The sequence below is a fragment of the Melopsittacus undulatus genome, chromosome 18 (genome assembly GCF_012275295.1).
Source record: "Melopsittacus undulatus isolate bMelUnd1 chromosome 18, bMelUnd1.mat.Z, whole genome shotgun sequence".
NCBI lineage: Eukaryota > Metazoa > Chordata > Aves > Psittaciformes > Psittaculidae > Melopsittacus > Melopsittacus undulatus.
The window spans coordinates 348137-374945 of record NC_047544.1 but is presented as its reverse complement, the minus strand read 5'-3'; the positions used below and the strand labels follow the sequence as shown (position 1 = coordinate 374945).

The 26809-nt window shown below is 60.9% G+C and overlaps 4 protein-coding genes across 6 annotated transcripts; 1 reads left to right on the top strand and 3 right to left on the bottom strand.

Annotated features, from left to right (window-relative positions):
- Positions 1-489: 489 nt before the first annotated feature.
- LOC101870130 (alpha-2B adrenergic receptor) lies at positions 490-1754 on the bottom strand. The gene has a single exon (XM_005140483.4). The coding sequence runs from the start codon at positions 1661-1663 to the stop codon at positions 569-571; it is 1095 nt and encodes a 364-aa protein (XP_005140540.4). The 5' UTR covers positions 1664-1754; the 3' UTR covers positions 490-568.
- A 790-nt stretch (positions 1755-2544) lies between these two features.
- Positions 2545-7568, bottom strand: ELMOD3 (ELMO domain containing 3). Its single transcript, XM_034070585.1, has 11 exons — positions 7509-7568; positions 7312-7348; positions 7184-7225; positions 6813-6875; positions 6220-6293; positions 5964-6087; positions 5054-5176; positions 3911-4041; positions 3537-3613; positions 3306-3433; positions 2545-3192 (listed from the first exon to the last, which is right to left on the bottom strand). Exons 1-11 carry the CDS (start codon positions 7566-7568, stop codon positions 3017-3019), a joined length of 1035 nt encoding a protein of 344 aa, XP_033926476.1. The 3' UTR covers positions 2545-3016.
- Positions 7562-14699, top strand: RETSAT (retinol saturase). Of its 2 annotated transcripts, XM_034070503.1 has the most exons (11): positions 7565-7830; positions 8870-9052; positions 10550-10791; positions 11270-11471; positions 11614-11811; positions 11887-12006; positions 12496-12634; positions 12793-12902; positions 12986-13152; positions 13390-13549; positions 13920-14699. In XM_034070503.1, exons 1-11 carry the CDS (start codon positions 7659-7661, stop codon positions 14063-14065), a joined length of 1839 nt encoding a protein of 612 aa, XP_033926394.1. In that variant the 5' UTR covers positions 7565-7658; the 3' UTR covers positions 14066-14699. The 2 variants fall into 2 exon arrangements, with proteins under 2 accessions (XP_033926395.1, XP_033926394.1); XM_034070504.1 differs by lacking the exon at positions 12496-12634 and having other exon boundaries at positions 7562-7830; positions 11614-11815.
- A 3667-nt stretch (positions 14700-18366) lies between these two features.
- On the bottom strand, positions 18367-23754 carry TGOLN2 (trans-golgi network protein 2). Of its 2 annotated transcripts, XM_034070507.1 has the most exons (6): positions 23663-23754; positions 22297-23126; positions 22116-22191; positions 21748-22031; positions 21169-21252; positions 18367-20440 (listed from the first exon to the last, which is right to left on the bottom strand). In XM_034070507.1, the coding sequence occupies exons 1-6, from the start codon at positions 23709-23711 to the stop codon at positions 20435-20437; spliced, it is 1329 nt and encodes a 442-aa protein (XP_033926398.1). In that variant the 5' UTR covers positions 23712-23754; the 3' UTR covers positions 18367-20434. The 2 variants fall into 2 exon arrangements, with proteins under 2 accessions (XP_033926398.1, XP_033926397.1); XM_034070506.1 differs by having other exon boundaries at positions 21748-22191.
- Between the last annotated feature and the right edge of the window lie 3055 nt (positions 23755-26809).

Genomic DNA, 26809 nt, shown 5'->3' with positions numbered 1-26809 from the left:
TTTGTGTCACGATACAGTGGTGTGGGTCACGATACAATGGTGTGGGTCACGATACGATGGTGTGGGTCACGATACAGTGGTGTGGGTCATGATACGATGGTGTGGGTCACGATACAGTGGTGGTCACCACGCTGCTGTGGGTTACCCCAACCCATCTGTGGGTCACAACCCATGAACCCCCTGGACGTGCAGCACGACCCCTGTCCGAGCCCCACTGGGCCCCCGGGGGGGGGTGAACACCCTCAGGGCCAGCAGCTGCTTCATCCCTTGTGTTTAATTCATCATCATCAGTTATTCCTTGTGTTATTTATGGCACTGCCACAAATCCCCCCCCAGACATCGTGTTCCTGCTCCTGTCCCAAGTGTTCCCAAGGGATGGGACACACACACACACACAGAGGACACAATCACACCCCAGACCCCCCTTGATAACAAGGGAACGGTTTTCCTATTCCAAAACAGCTTTTATTGGGGTTTCTTGGGATGGAATCCCCCATTCCATGCACCAGATCCGCATGGATACCTGGCAACAAGCAGCGATGGGGGGGGGGCATCAATGCCGAGCCCCTCACCATGGCGTCGGGGGCCGGCAGCGGCGCAACAGGCGGCAGAACACCCTGCGGAAGTCGCGGTTGAAGGCGGTGTAGATGACGGGGTTGAGGGAGCTGTTGCAGTACCCGATCCAGAAGGAGAACCGGAAGACACCATCGGGGACCCCACAGCGCTGGGGGCACAGAGCACCCAGGCTGTAGAGGAAGAAGAAGGGGAACCAGCAGAGCATGAAGACACCAATGACCACGGCCAGCACCAGGGTGAAACGCTTCTCCCGCGCCACGTGAGCCTTCCTCCGCCATGGCACCGGTGAGCGCGGCTGTGCCAGCACCACCTGCCTGGTAACCACCGTGTCCCTATGGGGTCCCGAGGCCATCGGGGCCATCCCTGCCCCGGTGCTGGGGGGCACCTCAGGGCTCAGCAATGAGGCCCTGTCCACCGGTGGGGCAGGCGGCACCGGCAGGGGTTTGGTGGCACCGGAGCGGCGGTGCCGGCGCCTGGCGATCAGGTAGATGCGCAGGTAGACGAGGATCATGATGAGACATGGGGCGAAGAAGGAGGCGATGCTGGAGGACAGGATGTACCAGGCCTCACCATTGAGCTTGCACTGCGGCCGCTCACCCGTCACCGGTTTCTCATCACCCTTGTAGACCAGCGGCGGCAGGGAGATGGCCGCGGCGATGGTCCACACCACCAGGATGGCACACTTGATGCGCCGCGGTGTGCGCCGGGTGCCGTACTCGATGGCGCGGCTCACGGCACAGTATCGGTCCAGGCTGATGGCACAGAGGTGTACAATGGATGAGGTGCAGAACAGCACGTCCAGCGCCAGGTACACCTCACACCACGTCTGCTTGAAGCACCAGTAACCCAGGAGCTCGTTGGCCAAGGAGAAGGGGATGATGAGTGTGGCCACCAGGATGTCGGCGGCCGCCAGCGACACCAGGAACAGGTTCTGGGGTGCCTGCAGTGAGCGGCTGTGCAGAACAGCCACGATCACCAGCACATTGCCAGTGATGGTGAACAGCACCAGGAAGGTGATGGCAGCGGCGATGGCGGCGGTGGCTGGGACCGAGTACCCCCCCGGGGGGCTCCCCGAGGCCGTGTCCATCCGGATGGATGCGGCTCTGCACTCAGCAGGGCCGTGGGGTGCAGGAGGGCAATGGCACTGGGTGCTGGGGGACACTGGTGTCCCTTCCCATGCTGCCCGATGGGCTGCCTGCCCTGCCTGCACCCCACTTACCCTGCCTGCACCCCACTTACCCTGCCTGTACACCCTTACCCTTCCTGCACCCCCCTTACCCTGCCTGCACCCCCTTTACACTGCCTGCACCCCCCTGCCCTGCCTGCACCCACTTACCCTGCCTGCACCCCCCTTACCCTGCCTGCACCCTCTTTACCCTGCCTGCACCCCCTTGCCCTGCCTGCACCCCTCTTATCCTGCCTGCACCCCCTTTACCCTGCCTGCACCCCCTTTACCCTGCCTGCACCCCTTTAACCTGCCTGCACCCCCTTTACCCTGCCCGCACCCCCTTACCCTGCCTGTACCCCCTTACACTGCCCGCACCCCACCTCTTGCCGCCGCTGTCGGTGCCGCTGCCTGTCCCTGCCGGTACCGGTGCTGTTACCGGTTACCGGTACCGGTGCTGTTACCGGTATCTGTGCCGTTACCGGTATCGGTGCTGTTACCGGTACCGCTGCCGCCAGTCTCTGCGCTGCCGAGCGCCTCCTCCGGGGGTTTTAAGCGGACGCGGGGGGGGGGCGGGACCCGGTGGGGCTGCTCTGGGCTCCACTCCCCCCCCAGGCCCCTCGGCCCCCACATCCTCCCCCCCCCATCACTTCTACCTCCCAATTTGGGCTCTTTCCTCCCATTTTAGGCCCCGTGGATGCACTGGGAGCCCCACATCTGACCCCAGCTAACCCCACACTGCCCTTCCCCACGCCCCAGGCACAGCCCCAGAGGCAGCTCCGAGTCCCAGAGGCTCTTTCCCATCCAAAGCAGCCGTTTGGTTCTGGTTTAATCCCTTCAGTCAGTGCCAACACACACACGGACACCACAGCGACCGCAGCGAGCACAGGACGAGCTGTCCCCAGCACCCACCAGTAACACCCAATGGGCCATGGAACACCCTCTGGGTGCTGCTGGGGTCAGGATTGTACTTGGGAACACCATCCCCGTGCAGGGGTACAGATGGGAGCGTGGACGTGGGACACACACATGGACTATCCCAGCCCCACGGGTGATAAATGCACCTCTCGTCCATGTTTTCCTCCTTCACCTCCAGAGATTCCAGCCTGGAAGCATCAGGTCAGGGGGTTGTGCCACAGGATCTCTCCCCTCGGTGGCATTCCAGGCTCCTGGCTCAGCCAGGGACCCCTCTCCTCACCCTGTGCCCATCAGTGAGCCCCATAACCGGCACCGGGAGCCGATCCAGGCTGTCCCTATGGATCCTCTCCCGGTGCTTCAGCCGAGCTGGGGCTCCCCCTCCAGGGCACACAGGTCGGTGAAGCCAAGCTCCCGGCTGGAAGGGGAAGGAGGGGATGGGGGGTCCGGACCCTCGGCTGTGGGGCTGCGGTTCACAAAGGCTTCCAGGGATTTCAGCAGCTGCTTCGGCTTCCTTTTGGTGGCTAACTCCAGCTCTGAGGGGGCAGAGGGGGATGTGTGAGGCTGGAGAGCAGGGATGGGTCAGGGATGCTGTGAAGCTCCCATCCCTACAGATCCCCTTGGGAAGGAGGAAAGCCAGGACACAAACCCTTGAGGAGGATGCAGGAGTCAGTGATGCTCTTGTGCTGCCCCTTCCAGACGCGGTAGAGCCGCAGGAAGGCGGCTGCATAGAGGTCGTTGAGCACAGCAATGACCTCCTGCCGCCGGTTGCACTCCCTGCAAGAGGGGCACAGGAGCTGAGCCAGGCTCCGGAGCACCGGGAGGCGGCTCCGGAGCCCACATCCCCTCCTGGGCTGGCTATGGGACCGCAGGCACGCACCGGGAGAGCCGCTCCTCCCGCAGCGCCTGCAGCACGATGCGGGTCATGTTCACAGACATGATGCCAAAGGGGAATCCCTGCAGAAGGAATGGGAATCCCGGCTCACTGAGGTGCTCAGCACTTCCACACCGCCCCAAACCCATGGGATGCAGCCTGCAAGCAGCACATCCATGCGGCAGAATGGTGCTGAGGATACAGGCTTTGATGGATGCTGTAGGACAATATCCAGGCTTAACCCCAACTATCCCCAAGATGAAAACACCAAGTTTAAGGAGACAGGCTCCACTTGCTCCCGTTTTCACTTGGATCTTTGTGATTCCCATTCCCAGAGTGTTAGGAAGTGTTAAGGGAGGTACCAGCACAGCAGGACCTGCCTGGGTTTCGTGCTGGGACAGTTTGAAGATGGCCAGAGCCAGAGGCAGCATCCGAGGGTCCATGACGAAGAAGAGCAGCTGCATCAGGGCCAGCATCCCTGTGCCTCGCAGGTCTGTCCCGGGATCAGCTCCTGGAAGGGTGGGATGAGCCGGGAGTCACTCCCATGGCCTTTCACACCCCTCAAACCCTGACCAATCCCTTCAGGAATGACATCCTTAGGGCAGGGTTTTGAGGAGGCTCCCACACTGGTGCTGTCACCTCCTCCCTGTTGCTCCCCCACCCGAGGGCCCTTTCCCAACCCTGCTTCAGGAATGAGCAGCTTTAAGCTCAACCTACCCCAAGGCTCTCAAGTGTCACCCAAAGCCAGGTGTGAGCCCTAGGAGCTGCTGGGGTTGGGCTTTGTCTATGGAGTCAAGCAGAAGGTGCCTGTGTGTGACCCCTTTAATCACCTGGGGCTCTTAATGCCCTTGTTTTCCTTACCCAGGTGAGGCCAGCTCAGGGACACAGCCCTGGCCTGGCCCTGGCAATGGGACACGGCTCATTAGCCCTAATGAAGAGCATTAAGGACACCATGGAGCTGGTGAAGGGCCTGGAGCATGAATGTGCTGAGGAACAGCTGAGGGATGGGGGGGGTTGAGCCTGGACAAGAGGAGGCTCCTGAAGGGGAGACCCCAGAGCAGCTCCAGTGCCTAAAGGGGCTGCAGGAAACCTGGAGAGGGGCTTGGGACAAGGGATGTAGGGACAGGCCAAGGGGAATGGCTTGAACCTGCCCAAGAGAGGGGAGACTGAGCTGAGCTCTGAGGCAGAAGCTGTTCCCTGTGAGGGTGCTGAGGCGCTGGCACAGGGTGCCCAGAGAAGCTGTGGCTGCCCCATCCCTGGCAGTGCTCAAGGCCAGGTTGGACACAGGGGCTTGGAGCAGCTGCTCCAGTGAAAGGGGTTGGAGCTGGAGGAGCTTTAAGGTCCCTTCCAACCCAAAGCAAGCTGGGATCCTATGGAATCACCCTGGGAAGCAGCTGGGAAGGAGGGAGAACCAGCACCAAGCCCTTTACCCTGTATCTACATCCCACCTCCGGAGCAGGGAATGGCACCAGTGGGATCCCTGCCAGCACAGGGAGCTCCTGAGCTCCCTCCCTCGGCCCTACCTTGAAACCCAAGCTCTTCCCAGTGCGCCCCATAGCGCGGGCAGCCCAGGTGGGAGCGGGTGAGCTTCTTGTAGATGGTCTGCAGGATCCTCATGTGCACGCTCTCATTGTCATCCAAAGCACCTGGTGGAGAGAAATGACCCTCAGCACCCAAAACCACCTCTTGGCACCCAAAACCTGCCCTCAGCACCCAAAGAGCTGCCCCTCAGCACCCAAAACCAGTCAAAGATCACCCACAGGCACCCAAATCCAACTCCTATAACCCAAACCCCATCCCTTGCCATCCCAAACCCATTCCTTAGCACCCAAACCCACTTCTCAGCACCCAAAACCAACTCCTATCACCCAAACCCCATCCCTTGCCATCCCAAACCTATTCCTTGCCACCCAAACCCAACTCCCAGCACCCAAACCCAAACCTTGGCACCCAAACCCAGGTCTCAGCACCCAAAAGCATCTCTCAGCACCCAAACCCTGACGCTCAGCACCCGACCCCCATCCCTTGGCACCAACACAGAGCCACCCCCCAGCAGCGGGGGGAAGGCAGCGCCGGTACCCAAGCAGGGATGCCGGTACCCAAGCAGGGATGCCAGTGCCCAAGCAGGGATGCCGGTGCCCAAGCAGGGATGCCGGTACCCAAGCAGGGATGCGGTACCCAAGCAGGGATGCCGGTACCCAAGCAGGGATGCCGGTGCCCATGCAGGGATGCGGTACCCAAGCAGGGATGCCGGTACCCAAGCAGGGATGCGGTACCCAAGCAGGGATGCGGTACCCAAGCAGGGATGCCAGTGCCCGAGCAGGGATGCTGGTACCCAAGCAGGGATGCCGGTACCGGGAGCGCATCCCGGGCGCACTCATCCCGCAGGATGGAGGAGGGAAGGGCAGGACCGTGTCCCCCGCAGGCACTCACACTGCGCCATGGCCAGCGCCAGCTCCTGCTCCCCCTGCAGCTGCGGCTGGAGCCGGGGGGGCCCGAAGAGGCATCGGAGCAGAGCAGCCAGGCCCTGCCTGCGCCGGGGGGGGCACAGCTCCCTCTGCAGGGAGAGAACGGGAATGGGGCACGGGAATGGGGGTGATCCCGTGGGAAGGAGCTGCGGGAAGGGGGGAGCTGCCTCCCCCCCCTCCTACCTACTCATGGTGCCCCCGAGGGGGGGCCCGGCCCCTACCCTGCATGCGGCTGTCTCGAAGAAGAGCAGAGCTTCCCGGAAGGAGATGGGGGCTACGGGTACTGCTGGTGTCCCTATGGGGGGGCAGAGAATGGGGTCACCCCCGGCTCCTCCATCCCAGCATTCCCAATGGGAAGGGAGCGGCGGAGGGGGCTCAGGGGGGACCTGATGGCTCCTCCAAGTGCCTGCAGGAGGATGGAGCCAGGAGGGGCTGGGCTCTGCTCCCAAGGAACAAGGGATGGGACAAGAGGAACCAGCCTCAAGCTGCACCAGGGCAGGTTTAGATGGAGCTGAGGAACAATTCCTGCCCCACAGGGTGCTCAGGCATTGGAACAGGCTGCCCAGGGCAGGGCTGCAGGCACCGGCCCTGCAAGGGTTCACCCCCCTCAGTGCCATGGGGCAGGGGTGGGTTAAGGGTTGGACTGGATGATGCTGAGGGTTCCAACCCTGCTGACTCCAGGATCCCCAGTTTGCTCCCAGCAGGAGGGTGAGGACCTGGGGAGTCCCCCCCCTGCAGGCACTGGGCTCTTCCCCAGGCTCCCCCCTCTCCCAGTTACCCCCTCCCAGTCTCCCCCATCCCAGTGCAGCTGTACCTGTCTGGATCTGTTCCACAGCCTCCCATTCCTCCCGTGCTCGCTGCAGCTCCTCACTGATCCCTAAGGAAGGAAGGGAGGAGCCGTCAGAGCCCCATGGGGGGATCCGCTCCCTTCTCCCAGCGCAGGATGAACCCCAGCTGAGGGGCTGCGAGGTTCCCTTTGGAAGCTCCATGGAATGGTTCGGGATGAGGGGACCTCAGAGCTCCCCCACCACAGGGACGACATCAGTGGCAAGGGAAGGGCTTTAAGCTCCCTTCATCCCGACCCATTCCTGATCCAACCGGACCCACCGGGATCCGGCACCGGAACCGACACTCATCATCCCCGGGACCCAACCGGACCCACCGGGACCCGGCCCCGACACTCACCGACCCCCGCGGGCGGCCCCGCTCCCTGCGCCAGCGCCCGTTCTGTGGGGGGGACACACGGGGACCGGCGTCAGGCACCGGAGCGGCTCCCGCTGCCAGCGGGCCGGGGCACACGCACGGGGAGGGACCTGCCCGGCGGGGGCAGCGGCTCCGAACCCCCGAGGCCTCCGTTCATGGCCTGCGGGAGAGGGAACGGGACCGGCGGCGGCACCGACGGGAGCACAGGCCCCGGCCCCGGCCCCGGCGCCGCGCGGTGCATGCCGGGAGCTGTAGGCAACCCCCCCCGGCTGTGCCCCCCCTCAGGACTACAACTCCCAGCATGCACCGCGGTACGGCGGCCGCGCAGGGTCAATCCCCGCGGAAGGCGGCGCTCCCCACGCTCCATGGCCGGTGCCGGTGCTCGGTGCCTCCCTCCCACCCCCCGCGGGGCGGAGCCGGGTCCCGGTGCCAGGTCCCGGTGCCAGGTCCCGGTGCCATGGGGCTGCACGCGCTGCTCGGCGTCGCCTTCCTCATCCTCATCCCCCTCCTCTTCCTCGCCCGGCTCCTGCTGCGCCCCGCCGGCTCCAGCCCCTTCGCTGCCGATGCCCGGCGCCCGCCGGCCCCGCTCGTCACCGACAAGGCGCTGCGCAGGAGCGTCGTGAAGACGGGTAACGGGAACCCCCCCCAGGGACCCCTCAATGACCCGGTGCGACCCCCGTATCCTCCAGTGGGACCCCCCGACCCCCCCCAGTGAGAACCCCCCAATAACCCGGTGTGACCCCCTCATCCTCCTGTGGGACCCCCCGACCCCCCCAATGGGACCCCTCCACTAACCCGGTGCGACCCCCCCATCCTCCAGTGGGACCCCCCCAATGGGACCCCTCCGGTAACCGGTTGCGACCCCCGCATCCTCCTGTGGGACCCCCCGAGCCCCCCAGTGGGACCCCTCCACTAACCCCGTGCGACCCCCCCATCCTCCAGTGGGACCCCCCCCGAGTCCCCCAGAGGGACCCCCCCCAGTACCCCGCTGGGATCCTCCATTCCACACCTCCCCCTCCCCCCCCCATAGGACCTCCACTCTCCTGTGGGACCCGCAGTGTCCAATGGGACCCCTGGTGGGACCTCAACATCCCCCCGTGGGACACCCCAATACCCAATGGGACCCCTCAGTGCCCAGCGGGACCTCTCTAACCCCCCTGTTGGACCCTGCATCCCCCCTGGGAGCCCCCATCCCCCCCTACAACCCCCCCAGTCTCCCAGTGGGACCCTCTCCCAATATCCCAATGGAACCCCCCAACCCCAGCATGACCCCCAAATCCCCAGTGCGACCCCCCCAAATACATCAATGGGATCCCCATTCCACGGTGGCACCCCCCCACAGGACCTCCAATCACCCTGTGGGACCTCCCAGTCCCCAATTGGACCCCCCAGTCGGACCCCTCAGTGCCCAGTGGGATGTCCCTAACACCCCAGTCGGACCCTGCATCCCCTGGTGGGAACCCCCCCTCCCTTAGTACATCCCCCCATTCCCCAGTGGGACCCCCAATCCCTTATGGGACCCCCCACCTCCCAGCACAGCATCACCCCCTGGACCAGCATCACCCCCAGCACAGCGGCTCCATCACCCCCCATCACCCCCGGGTACCCTGTGCACACCGTGGGGTGATGAAGCTGCCCCCATGTGTGTGTGTCCTGTGCCCCCCCCAGTTTTCTCTGCAGACAAGGTGCCGGAGCAGCTCGATGCCATCGTGGTGGGCAGCGGCATCGGGGGCCTGGGAGCCGCGGCACTGCTGGCCAAGGCAGGCAGGAGGGTGCTGGTGCTGGAGCAGCACGGGAAGCTGGGCGGCTGCTGCCACACCTTCACTGAGAAGGGCTTCGAGTTTGACACCGGTACGGCCCCGTGGTGGGGATGGCATCTGTGGTCCCATGGTGGGGATGGCATCTGTGGCCCCATGGTGGGGATGGCATCTGTGGCACCATGGTGGGGATGGCATCCGTGGTCCCATGGTGGGGATGGCATCCATGGCACCGTGGTGGGGATGGCATCCGTGGTCCCATGGTGGGGATGGCATCCGTGGCACCGTGGTGGGGATGGTATCTGTGGCACCGTGGTGGGGATGGTATCTGTGGCACCATGGTGGGGATGGCATCCGTGGCACCGTGGTGGGGATGGCATCCGTGGCACCGTGGTGGGGATTGCATCCATAGCACCGTGGTGGGGATTGCATCCATAGCACCGTGGTGGGGATGGCATCCATAGCACCGTGGTGGGGATGGCATCCGTGGCCCCATGGTGGGGATGGCATCTGTGGTCCCATGGTGGGGATGGCATCCATGGCACCGTGGTGGGGATCACATCCATAGCCTTATGATGAGGATGGCATCCATGGCCCCATGGTGGGGATTGCATCCATAGCCCTGTGGTGGGGATCACATGCATAGCCCTTTGATGGGGATGGCACCCATAGCCCCGTGGTGGGGATTGCATCCATAGTCTCGTGGTGGGGATCACATCCATAGCCCTGTGATGGGGATGGCATCCATAGCCCTGTGGTGAGGATTGCATCCATAGCCCTGCAGTGGGGATCGCACCCATAGCCCCGTGGTGGGGATGGCACCCATAGCCCTGTGGTAGGGATTGCATCCATGGCCCCGTGGTAGGGATTGCATCCATATCCTCGTGGTGAGGATTGCATCCATATCCTCGTGGTGAGGATTGCATCCATAGCCCCGTGTTCACCCCCCTCCTCCCAGCCTGGGTTATACAAGTGTTTTTCCACCTGAGCACTCAATACCCCACAGGCTCCACACCCCAAAAGCCTCCTGCCAGAGGGCAGGGAGCGGCTGCTCGCACCCCAAACCACAGCTCCTCGTGACACCCGATGGGCCCAGCCCAGTTCTGCACAGCTCCCTATAGACTGGGGTGGGTGGAAGGGACCTTAAAGCTCCTTCAGCTCCAATCCCAACCCCTTCCCCTGGAGCAGCTGCTCCAAGCCCGTGTCCAACCTGTCCTTGAGCACTGGTGGGGATGGGGCAGCCACAGCTGCTCTGGGCATCCTGTGTGGTCAGCCGTGTCCCAGGGTATCACCTGAGGGCATCTTCCCTTGACAAAGCCTTTCCGGCAGGACAAAGTCCAGCTCTGCCTCACTGATGGTCGGGATTAATGATTTACAGCAATGTGGGCAGGAAAAGCAGCAACACTGAACAGCATCCCCAAGAGCTGCAGAAAACCCTGGCACTGAGCACTCCCCATTGACCTAAAGCAGGAGGGGGTTTCCCAACCCTTCCCTTTCCCTTCCACATGGAAAAATAGGAGGGTCCTTGTGCATCCCGGGGGGGTGAAAACAATGGACCCCCCCTAAAACAAAGGGCACCCACATCTCACAGGTATCCACTACGTGGGGCGGATGCAGGAGGGCTCCAGCCTGCGCTTCCTGGTGGACCAGCTGACGGAGGGGCAGCTGGAATGGGTCCCACTGCCGCCGGTGTTCGATGCGGTGCTCCTGGGGGAGCCGGGCAGCACCAGGACCTACCGGCTCCATTCCGGCCGGGAGAGCTACTTCCAAGGCTTGAAGCAGCAGTTTCCTGGGGAGGAGGCTGCTATTGAGGAGTTCGAGCGCTTGGTGAAGGTAAAGGGGCTTTGCCTTCACTTGGGGGCTGGGTTTGGCTCCGGTTGCCCCCCAGCACTCGGCTATGGGCACTGGTGTGGCACAAGCTGCCCCTGCCAAGCCCCATCTCCCCTTTCTGCCTCAGACCCCTGCAGTTTGAACTCCCTGCCCTGAGGATGCTCATGGTGCCATGGGGTGAGCTCCAGCACCTCCATGGGGTGATGCTCCAGCTCTTCCCTATGGGGTGATTGTAGTTATCAAACCAGTGCTGAAGCAGTGTTAACTGTGCCTTGAGACCCACACCACAGGGAGCTCTATGGGGTAGGAAGCGCTCCCTGTACCCACAGCAGCCTGGGATGCTGTTGTCTCCTCCAGCCAACAGTGAATGGGATAGACCCTGGGATCCCAGCCGGGGTTGGGTTGGCAGGGACCTCAGAGCCCCAGTGCCCTGCACCCAGAGCAGGATGCTCAGGGCCCTGATCCGGATGCTCCCCCACAGGGTGCCAGCAGAGGGGCCCTGCTGCTGGTGCTGCTGAAGCTGGTGCCACCGGCGCTGGCATCGCTGCTGTGCCGCTCGCGGCTGCTGCCCTGGCTCTGCCCCTTCGCCCGCCTGGCATCCCACAGCCTGCAGGACGTGGTGGCCACACTGACACCCAACCGTGAGCTCAGGGCCGTGCTCAGCTACATCTTCCCCACCTATGGTAGGTGAATGGCACGCTGCCCTCTCCCTGTCCCCACATCCCACATCCGCCCTTCCCTGCCCCACACCCATGCTGTTCCTCAGCCTTTAGGATGAGCCACAAACCCCCAACCTCACCTGACCCTTCCCACCCCGTTCTCCAGGCGTGGTGCCCTCCAAGGCCAGCTTCTCCATGCACAGCATCCTGGTGGACCATTTCCTGTGTGGCGCCTGGTATCCCAAAGGAGGGGCTGGTGAAATCGCCTTCCACACCATTCCTGTCATCCGGAAAGCTGGAGGCGACGTGTTCGGAAGGGCACCGGTGCAGAGCATCCTGCTGGACTCCCAGGGCAAAGCCTGTGGTCAGCATGGGATGGGGCCCCCGAGGCTGCTCCCTGCTGTGGCATTGCTCTGATCCATTCCTCCCTCTCTTCCAGGTGTGAGCGTGAGGAAGGGTCAGGATCTGGTGAACATCTTTGCTCCCATCATCATTTCGGATGCCGGGATCTTCAACACCTACGAGCGGCTCCTGCCGGCGGAGGCACAGGCATTGCCTGGTACCCAGCACCACTGGGCTTGGGTTGGGTCTCACTGGGCTCTGATGGTGCTGATCCTGCTCTGAGCCTATGATTGTTCCTTAGGCTTCCTCACACCTTGTTCCTCCTGTTCCAAACACCATCCCTGCCCTGCGCTCCATGCCAGGGGTTTTGGTGGGACCGAAACGAGCTCACCCAACCTGGCCATGCTCCATCTCCCTCCAAACCCCAGCCGAGCAGCCCACACCATGGGGCAGCCGGTGCAGGGTCCTCGTGACATTGGGATTCGTGGTGGCACAAAACCCTTGTGGTGCTTTGGAAGGCTCATGGTTGGGTGGGAGCCTTGTGGTTGGTGTCCAACCACTCAGTGCTTGCGGAGCTGGGTTCAGTGGATCCAAGGGATGAGTCAGTTGTATGGGGCAGGACTGGGGCTGCTTCGAGGAGGAACCACTTCCCCATTGCTGAGGATCCCAGGGAATACTGATTTTCCCCTTCTTCCCTCTGATCCAGAGATCCAGTCCCAGCTCCGCATGGTGACACACGGCGAAGGCGGTTTCACCATCTTTGTGGGTCTTAATGGCTCAAACGAAGAGCTGGGGCTGGAGCCCACCAACTACTACATATATCAAGGACATGACCTGGATGAAATGTAGGTTTGGCTTCACCTTGGATGTGCTTTGTTAAGCGTAAAGAGGTGAATCCCAGGGTGGTGACGCAGCAAAGGCTCCCGATGGATCCCACTTCAGAATGACTCCTGTGGGCAGGGATAGGGGCAAACCCTGCTCCAGCCTCTGCATCTCCCTGCAGGATGAGGCACTACCTGTCCTCCGCCAGAGAGGAGGCTGCCAAGAGCATCCCCATGCTGTTTGTCAGCTGCCCATCGAGCAAGGACCCCACCTGGGACATGAGGCACCCAGGTAAGGCTGGAGCCCAACCACACACTTGGTTGGGTTCATGGCGCATGGGAGGAGACACCAGCCCCAAGCTTGTCCTGCTGCAGGTAAATCCACCTTGGTCGTCGTGACCTTCGCCAGGTACGAGTGGTTTGAGGAGTGGGAGGACAAGCAGGTCCATAAGCGAGGGGATGACTACGAGGAGCTGAAGCAGAGCTTTGTGGACACCATCATGCGGACGGTCTTCAAGCTGTACCCTCGCATCGAGCACAGGGTGAGGAACAGTGATCCTAAGGTCCTTTCCAACCCCAACTGTTCCATGGTTCTCCTGTACCCAGTGAATGTTGGAGCTGGAAGTGACACCAACCCAACATCCAACCCCCTGTGCTGGCCCCAAGCTTGGCCAGAGCCACCCCTGGGTGTGCAAGGAGCCCATCAACACCCCACAGACCCATCTCTGTGGGGCTGGGACACCTCAACCCCACCCTACAGACCCCATTGTCCCCTGCAGATCGAGTACCTGTCCAGCGGGACACCCCTCACCAACCAGCACTACATTGCCAGCCCCAGAGGGGAGTTCTATGGGGTTAACCACGACATGACCCGTCTGCAGGCTGAAGCCATCGCAGCCGTGAGGGCACAGACGCCTGTCCCCAACCTGTACCTGACAGGTACCGTGCTCAGCACCGGAGAACCCCGCTGGGGATCGGGATGGGGGGGGGGAAACCGTCACCCTGAATGAGCCGTGTGGTGATGCAGGGGCACAGTGCGGCTGTATGGACCCCATGGGAGGAGGAAAGGGCTCCCGGGTGCTGTCAGCGTGCCTGGTGTTGGGAATGGATGGGCAGGATGAGGCCCTGTCCCTGCTGGGGTGGTTGGGGATGGTGATGCCGGAGCCCTGCTGAGGGTCAGTGCAGGATGTGGGGCACAGCACCAGCACTTCCCATTGCAGGGCAGGATCTGTGCTTGGGGGGCTTCATGGGAGCCCTGCTGAGGGTCAGTGTGGGATGGGGGGCACAGCACCAGCGCTTCCCATTGCAGGGCAGGATCTGTGCTTGGGGGGCTTCGCGGGAGCCCTGCAAGGAGCCGTCGTCTGCGCCAGCTCCGTCCTGGGCCGCAACCTCTACCTGGACATGGAGCTGCTCAAGTGGCGCACGGGGGGCACCAGCACCAGGAAGAGGGATTGAGACCCCACATCCCACCGGATCCCCCCTCGCTTCGCTCCCCCCTATAGCACTTCCCTACTATCGCCAAGCCCAGGAGGGCACTGGTCCCATTTCCAGGCTCTCGTGCCCCTCTGCACTGATCCCTGCCCCACTCCAAAGGTCAAACCCCTCATCCTGGTGCAGGGACAGGGGTCAAGGCAATCCCAAACCCCGGCTGCACCAGATCCAACCGGGGCTGCTTGATCCCCACCAGTGTCCAAAGCTGCTGGACCACTGGAGGAGCATCACCCTCCGCCTGCATCCCCAGAGCCGCAGCATCCATGGGGATGGTTCCTCCTGTGTGATGCTGCATTGGGCTCCAAGGCTCTGGAGGAGCTCATGGGCACGATCCTGCAGGCAGGAACCTGCTCCTGCCTCACCAGGGTGGTGGATTAAGTAAATCCTCACATGCCAGGGCTGGGTGTGCCGGGTTTAAGATGGGATTAAAGCTAAAGCTCAACAGTGCGTGGTGCTTCCGGAGCGGTGCCCAGGAGCAGGATGCAGCCCCATGGCATTGCCACCCCCCATTGCCTGTGCAAACACTGATTCCAAATCTGGGAGAAGCTTGGGAACGGGATCAAAGCCCTCTGCACATTAATAAAAGCATCCTCATCATCCCGTGATCTGGGGCTCGTGATGTGGGAGCAGCAGTGGGGATGGGGACAGCAGCTTCCTGAAGCTCCAGGGAAGGGAAGGGAGGAGGGAATGTGGCCCTGGGGCTCGTCCTGCACCAGCACAGGCTGAGGAAGGAATAGGCACAGAAAGGCCATAAACGGGTAACCAAGCAGCTGAAACCCCTCCTGGAGCAGGCAGGGTTTGCATTGGATCAGGAGCCTGCTCCAGGGGTCTGCAATGGGAATTCCATGATGAGGAAGGCAGCAGGGATCACTGCTTGCTTCTGGTTGCTCCTGGTTCCTTCCATGCCGGCATTCCCAGCCCATCCAACCCCTTGGGGACACAAACCCCTCTCTGCTGTTTCCTCCCTGTGCCATCGCACACCCAGCGCCAGGCACTGCCCTTCACACCCAGCCCCATCCAGCACCCATGGAGCAGGATCCATTCCCTGCACTTCCCAGCGGAGCACTTGGGATCCATCACGTTTTCCTCCTCCCTATCCAGGTAACACAGCCCCTTTTGGCCGGGTTTGGGCTGGATCAGGCTGGCACCAGCAGGAGCCTTGAGGCTGCTTCCATGGTGGGTTTTGGGACATCCATGGGAGAGCTCGATCCCATCATTGCTTCCTTTTCCTATCTCCTCTTCCTGCTCCCACTGCTTCCGAGGTCAGACTCCTCTCCAGGCTCTCCTCACCCATTAGGGTCTTTTCCCAGTGTTTCCAGATGGGAGCATTTGTGGGCTGGACCCCAACTGGTTTTCCATGGGATCAAACCTTCCTGGACACCACTGGGACACCATCTGGATCAGTGACAGTTGCCTTCAAATCCATCACGCAGGGCAGAGGACCACACGTGAGCTGTGCTGCCCCACTGGGTGTGCTCCAAGGGGAATCTCTACTGGGATGTTCCCCATGGACTCTTGTGTTTCCATATGGAATGGTACAGGCAGTGGCGCATTGACCAGGAAAGGGGAAATGCCACAAGGAGAAGAGGGAGCCCCATCTCTAAGCTCAGTTTGGACAAGAGAGCTGCAGTGGATGGGAAGGGGAGGGAATGGAGGAGCTGGGAAGGGAATGGAGATGGAAAAGGAGCCACGTGGGGCTGTGGGGCCAAGGGAATGGGAGCTGGAAGGGGCTTGGCTTGGGGGATCCCACAGCTCCATCTGCAGCTTCCCAAAGACCCCAGGAGCTTGAGGCTTGTCCCGGAGATGGGCAAAGAGGAGGGAGCACAAGGAAACATGGACAGTGGGATGGGGTGAGCCCCCAGTGAGCTTGCTGATGGCACCAAGCTGTGGGGTTGGGTTGATGCGCTGGAGGACAGGAATGGCATCCAGAGGGAAGGAATGACATCCAGAGGGACCTGGACACGCATGTGAGGTGCAGCTGATGCCAACCTCATGGAGTTTAACTATGCCAAGTGCAAGGTCCTACACCTGGGTCGGAGCAATCCCAGGCACAGCTACAGGTTGGGCAGAGAAGAGATTCAGAGCAGCCCAAGGAGAAGGACTTGGGGGTGTTGGTGGATGTGAAAATGAACATGAGCTTCAGTGTGTGCTTGAGCCCAGAAACCAACTGTATCCTGGGCTGCATCAAAAGGAGTGTGACCAGCAGGGTGAAGGAGCTGATCCTGCCCCTCTGCTCTGGTGAGACCCCCCTGCAGCCCTGTGTGCAGTGCTGGGGTCCCAGCATGAGCACATGGAGCTGGTGGAGCAGGTACACAGGAGGCCACAAGGATGCTCAGGGGCTGGAGCAGCTCCTGTATGGAGCCAGGCTGAGAACATTGGGGCTGTTCAGCCTGGAGAAGCTGTGAGGAGAGCTCAGAGCAGCTCCAGTGTCTGAAGGGGCTACAAGGATGCTGGAGAGGGGCTCTGCATCAGGGACTGTAGGGATGGGACAAGGGGTGATGGGTTCAGACTGAAACAGGGGAAGCTCAGGTTGGCGATAAGGGAGGAAGTTCTTTACTGTGAGGGTGCTGAGGCACTGGAATGGGTTGCCCAGGGAGGTTGTGAATGCTCCATCCCTGGCAGTGTTCAAGGCCAGTTTGGATGAAGCCTTGGGTGCCCTGGTTTAGTGTGAGGTGTCCCTGCCCATGGCAGGGGGGTTGGAGCTGGATGATGTTAAGCTCCTTTCCAACCCAAACCATTCCATGATTCTATGAAGAGCCCATGAAACCCACCCTGGAGAGGCTCCAGCCCTCAGGCACCATCTCCCCCCTTGGTGGGGTTTGCTTTGATCCAAGCAAGCCTCATGGGCCATGGTCTGCAGAGGCAGGATGGATGTGTTGGCTTGGCCGGTGCCCTCCCCACCGTGCCCGTATTGAGGCTGCTCCAGGAGTCAAAGCCTGGCAAAGGCAGTGCCAATGAACCAGAGGGCAGGAGCTGGAGCTCCGCTTGGCTCTTGGTACCATGGGGACGCACAGAACCCACACCAGCTCCCATGGGGAGGTGCAGGACAGAGCCCTGGGGGGGCTCCACCAACACACGTTCATTCTGTGCTTATGCATCACCCACATGCCCTGAACCTGCCCCTCCTCACCCCGAGGGCTCCTGGATCAGTGGCACCATCAGCACTTCCTCAGCCCTGGTGAGCAGAGCCCGACCCTGATGCCCCCGGATGGGGTTTGGTTCCTTTGGTGCTCAGGCCTGGCCTTCGGGTGCTGGTGCAGTGCTCAGCTCAGCACCCACCATGGCCCAGCCCAGGGGTGGGATGTGAGGGAGCTCCAGGTTCTGCCTTCCCCAATACAGGGGGACCTGAAAGCAGCTCCAGTGCCTAAAGGGGCTGCAGGAAAGCTGGAGAGGGGCTTGGGACAAGGGATGTAGGGACAGGCCAAGGGGAATGGCTTGAACCTGCCCCAGAGAGGGGAGACTGAGCTGAGCTCTTAGGCAGAAGCTGTTCCCTGGGAGGGTGCTGAGGTGCTGGCACAGGGTGCCCAGAGAAGCTGTGGCTGCCCCATCCCTGGCAGTGCTCAAGGCCAGGTTGGACACAGGGGCTTGGAGCAGCTGCTCCATGGAAGGGGTCCCTTCCAACCCAACCCAGGCTGGGATCCCATTGGATCACCCTGAGGACACCCAGCCCTGGAGCTCTGATCCATCCCCTCCTGTATGAGCACTCAACCCACCAACCCCACGTGCAGATGAGACCATTCCCATTTGAACTCCCCATTTCCATCTTTTCCCCTCCCCCAAGCTCTCTGGAACCCCACCAAGAGCAAAACCAGCGCCCAACGTGTTCCAGCCCAACGTGTTCCAGCCCATCTGCTCCCAGTGCTGGGCTGGATGGGTGCAGGAAGGCGCAATTCCTCCTTTCGGGATGCGCTCAGAGCAGCCGGGGCTGGGCTGGGATCCTCCTCAGAGCCTCCCAGTGGGAGAAAGGGGAAGCACAACGGGAAGGATCCCAAAGGAGCTCTGCACAAGCAGCTTAACCTCTATTTTAAGCGCAGGAATAAGGCAGCTCCGGTGCTGAGCCGCTCAAGGGGAACGGGGCCGCAGAGCAGAACCGGCTCTGGGCCAGAGGCTGTCTGGGCTCCATCCGGCCCTAGGCTCTCCTGGTCACACCAGGGCAGGTTGAGCACACAAAGAGGAACCAACCGGCCCCATCGGTGCCAGGTTTCAATGGGGCCGGTGCTCAGAACGCCAACACCGGCAGCAGAGCTGGAAACTCACTGCTCTGGTTGGTTTCAAACCCATTTATTGACTTCAACACACAGGAAACCGGCAGGAAAACTACAAAGAACTAGAAAACTTGAGATCCTTCAAGGCAAAGTGCAGCAGAAAACCCAACTCTGCTCATTCAAACCCGAGCCGGCCTCGAAGGAGCAAAGTGGGACCGAGAGGCACCATCCATGCACGGAGCCAGGAGCCCCTGGCAATGGGGAGCTCCAGGGAGAACCCCCCTGGTTTAGCCTGGCCTGAGCTGTGCCTCCTCCCAGAGGTCCTCATCCAGCCCATGTATGAGCTTGGTCCAACTGGGCTGGAGGTGCTGGGGTCTGATGGCTCCCAGCTGCTCCCTTGGCTGACAGCAGTGGGATTCCCAGCACTGCCTGGGCTGGAGAGAGGAGCAGGAGAGCTCCGGGATGGAGAACCAAACAGAATAAACCCGTTTGTCAACTCCTGTTCAATCCAACCCAATAAGGCAAAGCAGGACATTGGCACGTGCCAAACCCACCACGGGAGCAGCTGGGCACGTGGCATTCCACGTGTGGGGCATGCGGCTCTTCCCCATAGGCAGCACGTGGAAGCCATCGTATCCCACCCCACACCCTGCCCATAAACCAGCCACACACCACCGGAGCCTCAGGCTTATCCTGTGGGATCTCTGAACAGTGGAGCCCTGCTGCAGGTGACATTCCTAACCTCTCCATCCCCTCCAGCTCACACTGCCAGTCTCCAACAGCTTCTGCAAGCACTTCATGGGCAGGCACTTGGTGGCCTATGGGAACATCACACAAACATCTTTGGAGCAGAGCTGCAATAGCAGCAAACCCCTCTGAGCTGGAACTGCTCCATCCACGTGTGTGGCAGCTTTAAACCACCCCAGGATGCCCTCACCCCAGTTTAAGTGCACCAAAGGGACCTGCTGCTGGTTTCATTCCATCCTAGCACTCAAACAGGAGCAGGAAGAGGATGTGCTGGTGACTCCATGAGCCCTTCACGTGTTGGTCACCAGCTCCCATGGTGACACAGGCAATGGGGCAATGGTGCCCGTGCTGTGGTTTCCCGAGGCAAGAGGCTTGTGCAAGCAGCTCAGCAAGGGGAAAGGGCTCCAGAGCAGGAACATTGAGCTCCATGGTGGGAAGGCTCCTTCAGCTTCCTTCTGGAAGAGGTTTGAAGGGTGCAAGTTCCATTCATCCCAATGCTTTGAGGTCACCACACACTTTACACTGCTGTGGAATGATGCTGACAAGGGGGGGAAGCACCTTCCAGGTGAGGTCTGTTACAACCACACTGTGCCCAAGGGCATGGAGCTTCCTCAGCCTCGGCTGTCCTGCAGTGCATTGGATGGCAGCTGCCACCTTCACACAGTGCAAACAGCTCTGGGGGTGAGAGGGAGGAGACAAGCAGGGAGCAGGGAAGGACAGAGCCCTGCAGGGAACAGAAGGTGCAGGGGAGGAGGTTTAAGCCAGGATCCAAGTGTCAAAGATGTGCAGGAAGAGAGAATCTGGATGTTAAAGCCCAACATTGTCTTCATTACACAGAGAGGGAAATCAATCACAGCAGATCAGAGGCCTCAGTGGATCACTTCCAAACCAGTGCAGTTGGTCACACGCTGCAGCTGAGCATCCAAAGACAGTGGAGAGGAGAACTCATGTGCCTCAAGGTGCTGGGTACAAGCAGAGCTCTGGCTCTGCAGGGGGAGGGTCAGACGGCTCATTTCGCAGGCAGACAGACACATATATCTCTCTCTATACAATTTCTTTCCCCCAAGAGGAGACATCAGTACAGTAGTTGGCAAATCCCATTTCATTTGGCCACAGAGGCTCTGTCAAGTGCTGGGCACTGGCTACAAGCCAGGGGACTTTCATCTTCAGGCAGGTGGAGAAGGAGGAACACGTTATGAGGAAGTGAAGGGTTTAACATTACCGAGGTGCAGGTGCAAGGCTAAAAGCATTTCCCCTTCCTCTTCCTGCTGTCTGGAACCTGGACACGGTGCACAGCTGAGCGGGGGAGGCAGTGGGTGTCCTGGGGCTCCTGCACTTCCAATGCCGTCCATCACTACTCGCTGAGCATCCAAGGAGGAAGCTAGATCTGGAAAGGCAAACAGGAAGGTGACAGCTCAGCATTGCTCTTTGGCTTTGAGTGTCTCCAATGAGCTGTTCCTAACTGCCTGGCTGCTTTCCTGTGCCCCAGGGATGAGCCAGGGAATTCCTGAAATCCTGGTGAGGTTAAATAGGGAAAGTGAAGCAGGAAAACCATCCCCATGGCACCCGGGTGGCTTCCCAGCCAGGTACAGCTGCAGTTTGGGAAGGGAGAGCACTGCTCCCAACAGCAACACTGAAACCGAGCTGGGCACTGCTTGACTGCAACGGGGAAAATCCCTAATCCCATCTGGAAGTGTCATTGTTCCCCACATGGCAACAGCCTTCCCAAGCCTGAGCTTTCTGCTTCCTTCCCTTGTCTCCTCCTCTTCCTCCTGCAGGAAATAACTGCAGACACTTCCAGCTTCAGGGACAAGTGGGGAGAGAAGGTTCAAGGGGAAGAAAGTCCCAAATCCTGCCCTTTTCCTGCTAAAATCCTCTTGGGAAGCAGCCACGTGAGCCCATGACCCAGCACAGCCGAGCTCAGGACTCCCAAACCTCCACCCTGTGGCAGCTCTGCCACCACTTCCCAGCACTTCCCTACACCAAGAGTGGGGCTTTTCCTTAAGAATCCAGCTTCCCAACCCCAACCCCACGTGGCTTCGGGCCCATTCCCAGCCCAAGGGACTGTGTTCACCACCCAGAACCTGTCCAGCTCCTCCTGTGGGCACATGTTACCTTCTGTTCCAGCCTCTGATAATCGCCAGATTTGGGTCTTCGACCACTTTTGGATCGTTTTCCTTCCAGAGCAAAAGCAATGATCTATGGAGAGAGAAGCGGGGACAGGATGAGTGGGACAGCAACAACCAAACCTCACTGCAAACACAGGTGCCTTCCAACCGCACGCCAACACTAACGCCAGCACAGATGGGAAGCATCTAGCATGGGAAGCATCTCACTACCCTGTTACATCTAACACACAGCAAACAATGAGTTTGTTTCTGTCTCCTACCCCTAAAATAGCTTTACCAGAGGGAAAACCAACCCAGCAGAACCCAGTTACATCTGTTAAGCCCATTTAAGGACAAACCTCCTGCATCCTGCTCCAGAGAGCTCCCTGCCAGCAATAAACCAGGGGGGAACCTCCCTCATCCTCCTTTTACCTCTCTCAGTTGGAAATAACCCCCAGAGCTGAGGCCACCTGATTCCCACACTGATCCAACCCTTTTCCCTGCTCCTCCCAGAGCTCTTGGGTCAAGGCTTAATGTTAAATCCATCCTACCAGTGCCATGATTCCATCAAACCAAAGCCTCTCACCTTGCGCTTGTTGTGATAGGCGACGTACAAGGCAGCGACGACAATCGCAGTGGTCACCAGGTAGGCGAAGAAGTGGCTGTTCTCCGACTGGTCCCTGGGAGAAGGGAGGCTCTTCCCTCTGTCCCTGGCAAAGGAGGAGGCATCACTGCTGCCTTTACCCCCTTCCTCTTCCTCCCTGGGGGCTTCTTCATTCTCTAGGAAGCTGTCGTCCTCACCGGCGGAGGAAGCTGATTGTGATGGTGTGACCTTATCCCCTGGTGAGCCCCCATCAGTGCCCTGGCTCCCGGTGTTGCCCTCCTGGTTCCCGGTGTTGCTCCCCTGGTTCCTGGTGTTGCCCTCCTGGTTCTCGGTGTTGCTCCCCTGGTTCCTGGTGTTGCCCTCCTGGTTCTCGGTGTTGCCCTCCTGGTTCTCGGTGTTGCCCTCCTGGTTCCCGGTGTTGCTCTCCTGGTTCTCGGTGTTGCTCCCCTGGTTCCTGGTGTTGCCCTCCTGGTTCTCGGTGTTGCCCTCCTGGTTCTCGGTGTTGCCCTCCTGGTTCCCGGTGTTGCTCTCCTGGTTCTCGGTGTTGCTCTCCTGGCTGTTTTCCTGGTTGTTGTCATCATTTTCCTTGTCGTTGGTGTTGGTGTCTTGGTTGTTGGCCAGGTTCTTATCCTCAGTTTTCTCCTTCTCACTGTCTTTGCTGTCGGCCTCGTTCTTGGCAGTCTCACTACCATGGCTGGTGCCCTGTTTCTCACTGGTGGCCTCCCCATCCTTGTTCTCACTCCCAGCATTGCCCTCCTGGCTCTTGCCGGTGTTCTGGTTACTAACCCCATTCCCATTGTTACCGTTGGTGGTCTCGCTCTGGTCCTTGCCAGTGCCTTTGTCATCGCCTGTGCTACCACTGCTGCCAGCACCACTGGGACTGCCGTTACTGGTGGTGCTGTTGCTCTGGTTCTCAGCTGTGCCATCGTTGCTCCCGTTCTTGTCACTATTGTTGGTGCTGGTGCTCTGGCTTGTCTCAGAACTGCTGCCACCCTGGGGGCTGTTGTCTGTGTCCGTGCCACTGCTGGCCTGGGTCTGGCCATTGCCACCTGTGCCATCACCACCTGCACCACCACCTGTGCCACTACCACCCTGTGTGTCCCCCCCGGTACCAGCACTGCCGCTCTGGCCACCCCCATTCTGCTCCTGTGCCCCGTTCCCAGCACCAGCTGCATCCTCCTGTGTCACCCTCGTACTGCTCGTGCCCTGCCCGTCCTGGCCTCCGGTCTGACCGCTCCTGGAGCGCTGCTGTCCGTTCCCGTCCGCTCCATCCTCAGGGCGGCTCTCGGGGGTGTCCCGGACGCTGCCTCCTCCTCCGGTGCCTGCAGCTCCGCCGGGCTCGGGTGGCTGCTGCCCCTCGGCTGCGGAACACAGAGCTCAGACACTGCCCCCCCGGTGCTGCCGCCCCGGTCTCCCCGGTCCCTCCGCCCCCCCCACTCCCTCCGCCCCCCCCCGTTTCCCCGGTCCCTCCGCGCCCCCCCGTCCCTCTGCCCCCCCCCCGTCCCTACGCCCCCCCCCCGATCCCTCCGCTCCCTCCGGCCCCCCCCGGTCCCTTCGGCCCCCCCCGGTCCCTCTGCCCCCCCGCTCCTCCGCCCCCCCCGGTGCCTCTGGCCCCCCCCTCCCTCCGGTCCCGGCCCCCCCGGTCCCTCAGCCCCCCCCGGTCCCTCTGCCCCCCCCTCTCCCTCCGGTCCCCCCCGCTCCCTCAGCCCCCCCCGGTCCCTCTGCCCCCCCCCCTCCCTCCGCCCCCCCCCGGTCCCTCCGGTCCCCCCCGCTCCCTCAGCCCCCCCCGGTCCCTCTGCCCCCCCCTCTCCCTCCGGCCCCCCCGCTCCCTCGGCTCCCCCCGCTCCCTCCGGTCCCCCCCGGTATCTCCCCCCCCCGGTCCCCCCCCCCCGCTCACCGTCCCCTCGGAGCAGCAGCAGCAGGAGCAGCAGCAGCCGCCGCAGCATGGCCGCCCCGCACCGACCGCTTCCGCTTCCGCTTCCGGCCCGAGGTGTGGCCACAGCGGTGGGCGGGGCTTGACCGGTACGGGGCGGAGCGGATGCGATGTGGGCGTGGCTTATGTGGACTGAGGGGCGCGGCTTGTGGGCGGTGCTTGTCCGTGTGTGGGCGTGGTTTATGCAGATGAGAGGCGGGGCTTAGCGGCCAGGGGCTCCCTGCGGGCGCCGGGGGCTGTTCGCTCCTCCCTACGGGGATAACTCATCCCTGGCGCCCCATGCACCCCAAATGTCCATCTCTTCCATTGTCTTCCATTGTCTTCTATAGGCTGTGTCCCTATGGGCCCCTCCGCAGCTGCACGGCTCCTCAGAGCAGCCATGAGGATTTCATCCCGTCCTATGGATGATCCCACTCACCTCCAACCTCCTGCTCTGCGCCGGGATCCAGTCGGGACGTGATGCAGATCCCCACATCCATGTGTCATCCTGGTCTGGGCCCCAGCTGAGCTCCTGTCCTCAGGTCCATTCCTTCCTGCATCCCTCTCCCTGCATCCCTTTTCCAGCAGATGTTGGCTGAGCCTTTGTGGGATCCTGGTGCATCTCCAGATGTTCTTCTTGGGGTTTCCCAGTGCCCATCACCGCTGCCTGCTGACCCCGCACAGGTCTGTGTCCCTCTCCTTTGGGACTTCGGCATGGGGCACATCATCCGTATCTCCCTGCCTGTCCTTCCCAAACCAGCCAGGCTTTGATATCAGTTTTCCAGGTGCATCCATCACACCATCAAGTCTCTGTAAGTTGCCTTATGAGCATCAATCCTGATTTGTCCTCCCCATCACCTCACTCCTTTCAGATCCATGGATTTGCCTTCCTCTCCAGCCAGGATGAGCTTCCTTGGTGCTCACCCGCTCCAGAGCATGGTGTCACCAGAGCTGTATCCCATCCCGACCATGACATCCCGCTGAAGGACACGCAGTCAAGTCTCTAGGAGGACCCACAGGAACATCCCAGATCCTTCAGCTGCTCCATTTAACACTAAAACATGGGAAAATATCCCACCACCATTCACCAGGCAACCAAATGAGTCCTGTGCAGCAGTAACACCATGGGGAATAATCCTGACTTGGCCTCAGAGCACAATGGATTTTGTGCTCCATTTTTCCTTCTGTTTTTCCTTCCCCCCCATCCTCTATTCAATCCAACTCATTCCAACATTCCCAGCAGCTCCGTTCTGCCCATTCCTGCCTTTCCAAGGAGCCACAGGAGCGGTTGGCCCAGTGCTTGCTGGGGTTTAAGGCTGTTTCTCATGCCCACCCCCTTCAGCTTTCACTCACAGCCCTGGAAGTCAAGAGCCACTGAACAGAGGCCAAGTTCCTCTGGATTTACAACAATGCATCCGGGAATGGGATCCTGCCCAAGATCCCAAGGCTGACATCGCTCCGGGCTCCTCAGCACTCTGCTTGGCTACAATGGGATAAACAGGAGCAGTGACCTCCCCTGACCCCCACGGAGAGCGCAGCCGGGAAACGGGAAGCTGCATCCATGTGGACAACAAGGAAATCCCTTCTGGCTTCGGGACGGCCACACGGATGTGGGCTGGTGGGAGGGGAAGGAGGAGGAGTGGGATTATCCTGTCTGCAAAGCAGGAGGAGGAAATTCCCTTTCAGTCCCAGCCAGGCGATGGCAACTGCTGCTCCTTTATCACCTTTAAACCAACCCCATTCCATTCCACCTCCAGCCAGGTTCGCTTGGTTTCCGCATCTCTTCCCATAAATCCATGTGGGATGTTGCTTTTTGGGGATGACTCCTTCTGGGAACGGCCACAAGGACCAAGACCAGGCTGGACACCCAAACCTGGCCTAGCACTGAGCACAGAGTGAGGCGCTTCAATGCTTGGAGCTAATGAAGTCCTCACCTTGTCATCCTGCATCCCCCATCCCATCCCTTCCCCCGGAGGCCTAATCCGGTCAGGAGGAAGGATCAAAAGGAGAAACAATTAGCAAATGGCACAATTTAATGATGCTAATTAAAATGTATTAAGTGTAGCCAGTGCCTCTGCACCAGCTGCTATGGCAGGAGCCTGGAGCCCATGGAGCGCCCGGTGCGGGGCCGGGAACCGGGACATCTGCTGCATCCCCCCCCCCCCCCGGCTTGAGGAAGGCTCCGTCTCATTGCTGCTGCTCTCTGGGTTCATCGGCAGCCTCTAATTAGCTCCATCTCTGCAGGAGCCCCTTGGGACCTCATTAGGCATCTCAATGAGGGACGAGGCAGAGGTGGGGGGAGCAGGGCTGGGGCTGCTTGATGGAGATGCTGGAATGGAGGATGGAGGTGACCCCACTGCCAAAGAGCAGGGAAAGCATCAGCTCTGCTGCAGGTTTGCTCCTGACAAGCTTTGAACCGGGTCCCAGCCATGAGACCCCAGTGATGGGCACAGGATGGGCTCTGCATGGAAGCAGCATCCTGCAGTCCGGGGCTTAAACCTTTCCTTACTGGAGGGAAGGAGCATGGAGGAGGAGCTGACAGTGGACACAGGGGCTTGGAGCAGCTGCTCCAGTGAAGGGGTCCCTGCCCATGGCAGGGGTTGGGGCTGGAGGAGCTTTAAGGTCCCTTCCAACCTGGCCTTGAGCAGTGCCAGGGATGGGGCAGCCACAGCTCCTCTGGGCACCCTGTGCCAGGCTCAGCACCCTCACAGGGATGAGCTTGTGCCCAAGTTTTCCTCCTTTCATTCCTTGTCCCCTTTATTGGACGTGATGGGGGCACCTATGGAGAGAAGTCACCTCCAAGGAGCAGGAGCAGGAGCTGTGCAGTGGCTTCCTATTGGAACCTGTCTCAGTGCAGCACTTCGATCCAGCATGAAGGGTATGTGGATACCACCATCAGCCTGGTTCAACCACGAGAGCTTCAACGTGTCCTGAGACGGAGCAACACGGAGCAGGCCTTGTCCTCCAGAAGCCAAGAGGGCTTTGGTGCCCAGTTGCTTCTCTTCTAGCAGGGATAAGCCAAGCCTATCCCAGTCTGGGAGCACCGCGAAGGCATCGGAACAGATGTTCCTTTTCTGTATGGGAAAAGGCAGAGCAAAACAAAGGAATATTCTCCTGCTGAAGTCCAACATC

Coding starts and splice junctions, on each gene's coding strand:
- LOC101870130 (XM_005140483.4), bottom strand. CDS start 1,663: ATGGACACGGCCTCGGGGAGCCCCCCGGGGGGGTACTCGGTCCCAGCC.
- ELMOD3 (XM_034070585.1), bottom strand. CDS start 7,568: ATGGAGCGTGGGGAGCGCCGCCTTCCGCGGGGATTGACCCTGCGCGGC. Junction 4,042..5,053: donor GGAAGAGCTTGGGTTTCAAG/GTAGGGCCGAGG, acceptor CCACCCTTCCAG/GAGCTGATCCCGGGACAGAC. Junction 3,614..3,910: donor TGTCCCAGCACGAAACCCAG/GCAGGTCCTGCT, acceptor TTCCTTCTGCAG/GGATTCCCCTTTGGCATCAT.
- RETSAT (XM_034070503.1), top strand. CDS start 7,659: ATGGGGCTGCACGCGCTGCTCGGCGTCGCCTTCCTCATCCTCATCCCC. Junction 12,635..12,792: donor GGACATGACCTGGATGAAAT/GTAGGTTTGGCT, acceptor ATCTCCCTGCAG/GATGAGGCACTACCTGTCCT. Junction 12,903..12,985: donor CTGGGACATGAGGCACCCAG/GTAAGGCTGGAG, acceptor GTCCTGCTGCAG/GTAAATCCACCTTGGTCGTC.
- TGOLN2 (XM_034070506.1), bottom strand. CDS start 23,711: ATGCTGCGGCGGCTGCTGCTGCTCCTGCTGCTGCTGCTCCGAGGGGAC. Junction 23,127..23,662: donor GCTGCTGCTCCGAGGGGACG/GTGAGCGGGGGG, acceptor TGTGTTCCGCAG/CCGAGGGGCAGCAGCCACCC. Junction 21,253..21,747: donor CCTATCACAACAAGCGCAAG/GTGAGAGGCTTT, acceptor CTCTCTCCATAG/ATCATTGCTTTTGCTCTGGA.